At 52.0% G+C, this 8,245-nt stretch overlaps 1 protein-coding gene across 14 annotated transcripts in view; it reads left to right on the top strand.

Moving 5' to 3' along the window:
- The first annotated feature begins 1,250 nt into the window (after positions 1-1,250).
- LOC128853643 (uncharacterized) overlaps positions 1,251-8,245 on the top strand; it is a 33,669-nt gene continuing 26,674 nt past the window's right edge. For 4 of the 14 annotated variants that reach the window (XR_008452266.1, XR_008452264.1, XR_008452270.1 and 1 more), the window contains exons 1-5: positions 1,275-1,348; positions 1,825-1,901; positions 2,482-2,589; positions 3,092-3,994; positions 5,457-5,787. Coding sequence is in view for 1 of the 14 variants with exons in the window: in XM_054079828.1 (XP_053935803.1) it covers positions 3,908-3,916; positions 5,457-5,787 (340 nt within the window). In the remaining 13 variants the exon portion in view is untranslated. Of the gene's footprint in view, positions 1,349-1,824; positions 1,902-2,481; positions 2,590-2,679; positions 2,948-3,091; positions 4,003-5,456; positions 5,788-6,152; positions 6,296-8,245 lie in introns of all 14 variants that reach the window. The other 10 variants (XR_008452262.1, XR_008452271.1, XM_054079828.1 and 7 more) reach the window with 9 other exon arrangements.

Genomic DNA, 8,245 nt, shown 5'->3' with positions numbered 1-8,245 from the left:
CCTGTTGTTTGTCTCTTTAATGCTCACACATTTTGCCTCCTGTCCTCCCAAGGGTTGGGAACATCTGGATCAGCCTAGTAGTGTGGTGTCCACTGCCCTCTGGATGAGCAGAGGGTGTTCAGCTCCGCACAGCGTGTGCTGGGAGTTCTCAGCCTCGGAGCGGAATGAGGAGGGACTCTGAGTTCTCTTACAAGAGGCCGTTGGGGCTGTTGAACACATCTGCCTGTGTCTTGTTCCACTGGAAGCTTTGCACAAAGCTGCAGGGCTGATCCAAGAAACCTTCGTGGGTTGTTCAGCTTGGAGAAGAAAAAGTTGTGGGGAAGACCTTAGAGCGGTTTCCAGTACTGAAAGGGGCTCCAAGGAAGCTGGGGAGGGGCTCTTGATCAGAGAGTGCAGGGATAGGATGAAATGGAACGGTTTTCAGCTGAAAGAGGGGAGATTGAGATGAGATCTTAGGAAGAAATGTGTTGCTGTGAGGGTGGGGAGGCACTGGCCCAGGCTGCCCAGAGAAGTGGTGGCTGCCCCATCCCTGGAGGTGTTCAAGGCCAGGTTGGATGGGCCTTGGAGCACCCTGATCTGGTGGGAGGTGTCTCTGCCCATGGCAGGGTGTGGAATTGGATGGGCCTTGAGGTCCCTTCCAGCCCAAACCATTCCATGATTCTAAAGCCCCAGTGAGTGACTGGGTTTCTCTGGTTTTAGTCCTGCCGTGATCTCCCTCTTCCCTCCCCAGGTCCAGGACAATTCTTCATCAAATGATCTCCTGCTGGACAGGGTGGATTGAGGTTCCTCTTGCACCTGGTCTTACGCCAATAGACCTGTGGAAAAACAGAGGGGTTGGAAAGACAAAGTAGTATTGAACCAATGGTGTCTGAGGAGGTGGGTGAGGACAGGAGGGAGGCACAACCTAACCCGATATGTCCACAGGCACTGCCTCTTCCTGCCAGGATGGCTACACAGTCACCAGCCCAGGGCTTCAGCTTCACGGGGAGGAGGCAACACTTGGCCAGAAGTGAGCTCCACGTCTGTCCCTAGAGCCAGTAGCATTACCACCACTGAATGCCCAGAGGAACGAGTTACGATGGTATTAGGCCAGGTATGGAGAAAGATGATCCAAGGTACAGCTCCTATACGAGGGGTGACTTGAGGGATGAGGGCTCTGCTGGGGAGAGAGAACGGAGCTGGGAAGGGATTTGTAAGGAATTTAAAACCGCAAGTGTCAAACAGGACTTCTTCAAATATTTGGACATTAGAGGAGAATCAAATGGAACTTGCCAGTGGCTGGCTTGAAAGGAAGAGGTTGCATCACACACAGCATGCTGAGCACTGCGAGCTGCTGCCAACAGGTCTGGTGAGTGTGGGTTCCAAACGGGACTGGCATGCTGGCATTAAGGTAGTTGTGGAAGGTAATCACAGAATGGTTTGGGTTGGAAGGGACCTCAAAGCCCATCCAGTTCCAAACCCTTGCCATGGGCAGGGACACCTTTCACTGGATCAGGTTGCTCCAAGCCCCATCCAACCTGGCCCTGAACACCTCCAGGGATGGGACAACCACCACTTCTCTGGGCAACCTGGGCCAGGGCCTCCCCACCCTCGCAGGAAAACATTTCTTTCTATGATCTCACTTCAATTTTCCCTCTTTCAGCTGAAAACCATTCCCCGTTCTCCCATCCCTACACTCCCTTATGAAGGGTCCCTCCCCAACTTTCCTGGATCCTCTTTACGTAAACTCAACAACAAATCCTTCATTGTGAGATCTTTCCTTGTCAGAACACAACTGTTTGCAGGAATTCTAATGCTTTGTTGCTTTGTTGTCTTCTGCTGCAGAGCTCACCATCACAGCTGCCTGATGAACGTGACTCCCAGGGTACAAGAGCAGGACGTGAACCTGGAGCTATGGACAGGTCAGTCCATTCACTGTTTATAGCTTGGCTGTAACCAGTTATGTCAGATCCTGGTCCAAACACTATTGTGTCATCCCTCTGCTCACTGGAGCTGTTGGTTATCAAAGCTTCTTAGTTTTCCTCTCCCTGTTCTTTCCTGGAGCTGAGCTGTCCCCTGGTGTTTGTTTTCAGTATGTGGGATGGGTATTGCAGCCAGTCTTCTCTGCTTCATTTGGAGCACATCTCCCAGTTCTTAGGCAAGTGATTCCACCCATATCAAACCCAGAACGGTGCTGTGTTTGGGCAGGGAGAGTTGTCAGGTTTCAGTGGTCTGTATTATATAATCATGGAATCGTTTGGTTGGAAAAGACCTTTGAGATCATCCAGTCCAGATGTCCCTCTCCACTACTAAACCATCCCTGAGCACCTCATCTGCCCATCTTTTAGACACCCCCAAGGATGGGGACTCCACCACTGCCCTCAGCAGCCTCTGCCAGTGCCTGAGAACCCTTATGGTGAAGAAATTTTTCCTGATGTCTAATGTGAACCTCCCTGGCACAACTTGAGGCCATTTCCTCTCATTCTGTTTCTTGTTCCTTAGGAGAAGAGCCCAGCACCCACCTCACCACAACCTCCTTTCCGGGAGCTGCAGAATGAAGTCTCCTCTCAGCCTCCTCTTCTCCAGGCTAAATAGACCCAGGTCCCTCAGGTACTCCCAGAACCCCTGGGCTCCAGACCCTTCTCCAGTTCCATCCCCCTTCTCTGGACACACTCCAGCCCTTCAATGTCCTTCTTGTAGTGAGGGGCCCAAAACGGAACAAAGGATTTGAGTTGAAGCAGCACTGAGTACAGGGGAAGGATGACTTCCCCGGTCCTGCTGGCCACAGCATTCCTGATCCAGGCCAGGATGCTATTAGCCACCTTAGCTACCTGGCCCACTGCTGGGTCATGTTCAGCCACATATTGACAGCAGCTTCCAGAATAAACCATTACGCTGTGGTGTCTTTCCCAAGAGAAGGGCATGGTGGTCTTCAGGAGGAGGTTCTGCAGCAGCAGGTGGTCAGCAGGTAGGGTTTCTGCAGCACGGGCAGAGCACAGCCCTGCGGTGAAGGGCACGGGGCGTTGTGAGGCCTGTGGGATGTGTTGGAGGAGGACAAGGGGAGCGTGCTTACAGCAGTGCTCGTCTCAATTGGATTTCCTCTTCTTTTTAGATAACTTGATTGATGAAACCAAGATGGAGACAACTGAAACCGGAGTGTTGGAACTGGAGAAGACTCGTTTGGGCCAATGTGTCTGGGTAACCGATACGTAACAGGGATCGAACTAAAGCCTGTTCTGCCTGGTGCTGGACTGCCAAGTGCTGCCGCTCACTCCTGCCTGATTGATTCCAGCAGACACGTTGTGCTTGATCTTCCTGATAAGGAAGAGTGCATGTTTACATCTCCATTTAAACAAACCCACAGGTTGTAGCTGTTGCAGTGAGGGGAAACAAGGTTTGAGCTGTGAGCGTGGGGCTCTGTTCCCTCTTGAACCTGGAAGCAGAGTCCCCTGTGGTTTCTGTCTGGTAGGAAATGATTGAACCTGGGATAGGGTGGAGTTGAAAAATGGAATCCCCATCACTGCAGCACAAGCTGCTGCCTCCAGACTGTGCCCAATGGACAGGGAACCCTTTCCAGCAGGTAAGGTGTCGGGGCCTGTGTTTCACAGTGGATGTGTGCACTTGGGAAGCTTGAAGGCATCACTGCCAAGTTGGAGATGAACCATTAGGAGGTTTTCAGCCCTTGGATTAGGCAGAGGCAGGAACCTTCATTCCTGGTTCTGTGACTGAGGGATGGGTGGTCGAGGTTTGGAAAGGTTTTTAGGACAAACAAGGAAGCTCCTCCATCCCTATATAGACAAACTCCTTACATGTCCCTGCTCAGACCATATGTTTGTTGCCTCTGCAGCAGGACTTGGAATTGACTGTGTGGAAGAGCTGCACATAGAAATGAAGAAGATGGAAATGGACTTTGAGGAGAAACTACTAGATGCGTGTGGTGAGGAGGAGATGCTGGAGGTGAAGAGGTAAACGACTGCAGAGAAGCAGGAGCTGGCAAGCAAAGTCTCCCATCTGAGTGAGGAGGTCCTTCTGGGACCGAGACGCGGGCTGATGAGTTGGGGTTGGGTTACAGGAGGCCACACACCTTGTCACAGAATCAGAATCATGGAATGTTTTGGGTTGGGAGATACCTTAAAGCCCATCCATTTCCAACACCCTGACATGGGCAGGGACACCCCCCACTGGATCAGGGTGCTCAGAGCCCCATCCAACCTGGCCTGGAACCCCTCCAGGGATGGGGCAGCCACCACCGCTCTGGGCAACCTGGGCCAGAGCCTCCCCACCCTCATAGCAAAATATTTCTTCCCCAGATCTCATCTCAATCTCCCCTCTTGCAGCTGGAAACCATTCCTCTCATCCCATCCCTGCACTCCCTGATAAAAAGCCCCTCCCCAGCTTCCTTGGAGCCCCTTTCAGTACTGGAAGCTGCTCTAAGGTCTCCCCACAGCCTTCTCTTCTCCAGGATGAACAACCCCAACTCTCTCACCCTGTCCTCGTATGGGAGGTAGTCCAGTCCTCTTAAAAATGTTCTGTCCTGGCCTATAAAGAGGTGACACTGGAAGGAGGAGAAGCAATGATGAGTGGCCTGAAAGTTGAAGAACCTGTTCCCAGCTCTCCACTGGAGTCACCTGGCTTGAGTGGCACTGACCCTGGAGTGTCTTGACTTTTCCCTGGATTCAGAGACTCTCCCAAGAAGTTGCTAAGCATATTCTTAGCTGCTTTTAAATCCTTCCAGGGATGGACACTCCACCACTGCCCCAGGCAGCTTCTGCCAGGGCTTCACCACTCTGCCAATGAAGAAATTTTTCCCAATATCCAATCTAATCCTCCCCTGGCATAAATTGAGGCCATTTCCCCTCATCCTATCACCTGGGAGGAGAGCCCAGCCACCCACCTCAGCACAACCTCCTTTCCAGAAGCTGCAGAGAGTGATGAGGTCTCCTCTCAGCCTTCTCTTCTCCAGACTAAACAGCCCCAGGTCCCTCAGCTGCTTCCAGAACCCTGGGGCTCCAGCCCATTCCCCATCTCCGTTCCATTCTCCAGATGCACTTCTGCCCCCGAATTCGTTTCTTGTAGTGAGGAGCCCAAACCTGAATCCAGCATTTGAGAACTGGGATTTTCTTTCCGTGCCACAGTCCATAGCCCCCATTAGAGACTTTTCGGTTGGGAGCAGACCCCTTCATTGCTGTGCTTCCTGCTGTAGCTTGCTTGCTAGAGCTCTTCCAAGCTTGCCCTGCTGCAGGAATGCATCTTTTCCCCTCATGGTGGAGGACTTTAAGCCCCCAAATCATCGTGCAGGTCACCTGCTACGTGCCTGCCTTCCACTCATTTTTCATTGGCAAGAGAAGTTTGCGGCATCTCATGAGGGGAAGGATGGGAATTTGAGATGGGCCTGGTCATTTGGGACATGCATTAGGGTGGTACTCACTTGCTTTGAGCATGAACTGACCTCCGGCATGTTCTGGTTTCTGCTTCAGATGGAGAGTCTGAAAGAAGAGCTTGAAGGCAGCGAGAAAGTAATGGCTTCAGGGTCCTCCTCCCTGCCTGCAGCTTCACTTCCAGACATTGCAGAGAACATCCAGCCATCACCACACATCCACTACCAAAGACTGCTTCTGGATATGTCCCACCAGCTCCTCTGCTCCCAGGTCGTTCTGGCATCCTACCACTTCCACCAGAAATGGGTATTCCCTGTTCTACCCTTGGCTTCGGATTCAGGGGAGCCTGTGCACCTTGGCTTCTTCCATGGGATTCATCTCCAAAGGTTCTCAGCCAGCTGCACAACTGCAAAGACTGTGCTGGACCAAGGTAGGACCTAAATTTTAAAGGCCACTTCACACTTTGTTCTTTCACACCAGTAGGCTCCACTCTTCTCTTGTGTCACATCTCCTCGTATCACCCTGCCTGAGGGGTTTCATGGTGCTGCTTTCCATAGTCTATAGAAAAGTCACATTTCTGTGGAAAGAAGTGATTTCATCTTTGCCTTTGGCTGCAGACAGGGCAGGGCAGAGTACACAGGGACTTGAAGTGCTTGAAGAAGCACCAGAAACCATGAAGGAGGCCTGGCTTATAGCACGCTAGCATGTGCTTTCCTCTGCCACCTCTGAAGGCTCTGGTGGACTGGAAGGTCTTCATCATTTGACTTAGTTAACTAAGTGTCTCTCCTGTGTCAGCTGGCAATCCTTAGGTAGATCTCATGAAGACCAGGAGGCCTTTCCAGATGATGCAGTCCTCTGGCAATGACAGGAGGGAGGGATCTCCTGGCTAGGCCGTGGCTGCATGATGTCTTGGTGTGACTCACAAGCAGTCTTACAAGGTAAGGCCAGGTCTACCGTAGCAGGGTTGATGGTGGTGGCAGGAGACTGCACAGCATGGTGTGCTGCTCATGGCTCTGCTGTCCATGCCTTGCACCCTCTTGAGTGTGGATACCGTACTTTGTGCTTTCTTTCTGCGCCATCCCTCTCACTTCTCCTTGATGACCTGTCCTGACAGTTAAGAGTGAGCTGCCTGGCAGAGGTGGCTGCTTGGCACCATGCACAGCCTGATACAGCTTTGCTCACTTGTTTTTTATTGAATGGTTTGTGTTGGAAGGGACCTCAAAGCCCATCCAGTTCCAACCCCCTGCCATAGGCAGGGACACCTCCCACTGGATCAGATTGCTCCAAGCTCCATCCAGCCTGGCCTTGAACACCTCCAGGGATGGGGCAGCCACCACTGCTCTGGGCAACCTGGGCCAGGGCCTCCCCACCCTCACAGTAAGGAATTATTTCCTTCTGTCCAACCTACACCTCCCTTCTTGCAGTTTAAATCCCTTGACCCTTGTCTTGTCACAACAGGCACCAGTAGAAAGTCTTTCTCTATCTCTCTTATGAGTCCCCTTTAAGTATTGAAATGCTTCAGTAAGGTCTTCCCAGAGCATTCTCTTCTTCAGGCTGAACAACTCCAGCTCTCACATCGTCTCTCTATAGCAGAGCTGTCCCAGCTCTCAGACCATTTCTGTGGCCTCCTCTGACCTTGCTCTACCCGATCTATGTCTGTCCTGTGCTGGGGACTCCAAAGCTGGACACAGGGCTCCAGGGGGATCTCATGGAGCAAGGGGACAGAACCACCTCCCTTGCCCTACTGGCCACACTGTATACGATACAGCCCAGGATATGCTTGGCTTCCTGGGCAGCAAGTGCACATTGCAAGCTCCTGTCCCATTTGTCACTCTCCAGTACCACCAAGTCCTTCTCAGGGCTTCTCTCAATCCCTTTATCCCAGTCTGTATTGCAACTGGGAATTGCCGTGATCCAGGTGCAGGACCTTGCGCTTGGCCTTGTAGAACCTCACGAGGTTCACACTGCCCCACCTCTCCAGCCTGTCCAGGTCCCCCTGGCTGCACCCCTTCCCTCCAGTGCGTCAACTGCACCACACTGCTTGGTGTTGTCTGCAAAATTCCTGAGCGTGTACTTGATCCCCCTGTTTATGTCATCAGTTATGATTTGTTAAATTACTCCTCCCAGAACAGACCCTTATGTGACACCACTCATTACTGGTTTCCATTTGGACACTGAGCCATTGACTGTAACTCTTTGGGTGCCACTATCCAGCCCATTCCTTATCCATATGGTAAGATCCAGACCTTTTGCTGAAAATCGGTGGCTCCTTAGCTCCAGAAGGCCAGATCCAGAGAGGTATTTACCTCCTAGCACGTGGAAACATAAGATACCATTGCAGACAGTGGGACTTCATGCTCCTGGTGAAGGGTCAGAGCTCTGAACATCTTGTGTGGACCTATCCCAAAGTTTCTCTTCACAGAGCCTCAGATTTCCAAGCTATTGGCAGGCGTCACTTCTTCTCGCCCCCAGTGCTCTTGCTGCAGGGTCTCTGGTCTCTTCTGCCAGGTACCCCCTCCCTTTCCCCTTTCCAGTGTCCCCAGCTGTAACCTCTCTTCCTCAAGCACCCATGCATGTTGTGCCGGCGTCGGCTGAGAAGCAGCCCTGAACAGGGACAGAAACTTCTCTCTGTTGCTCAGGGATGTTCTTAGAGTCTGTCCACAAATCTGGGAGCTGGTAAATCCTGTTTCAGAAGTGCCTGCTGGGGAGAATGGTTCGGGGAACTTCCCAGGTGTCCTTCCAGCACAGCAGAACGATTTTGATTCAGAGGGTCTAGAGGTCTCGAGTCCATCCATCCTGATCCAAGCAGGGCTAACCTGAAAGCTGGAGATTCTTCAGGGCCTTCTGTATTCCTGTTTGTGAGTCTCTCCAGGAAAAGAAATTCCCCC

Source organism: Cuculus canorus, chromosome 14 (assembly GCF_017976375.1).
Source record: "Cuculus canorus isolate bCucCan1 chromosome 14, bCucCan1.pri, whole genome shotgun sequence".
Classification (NCBI taxonomy): Eukaryota; Metazoa; Chordata; class Aves; order Cuculiformes; family Cuculidae; genus Cuculus; species Cuculus canorus.
This window is presented reverse-complemented; position numbering and strand designations above follow the sequence as displayed.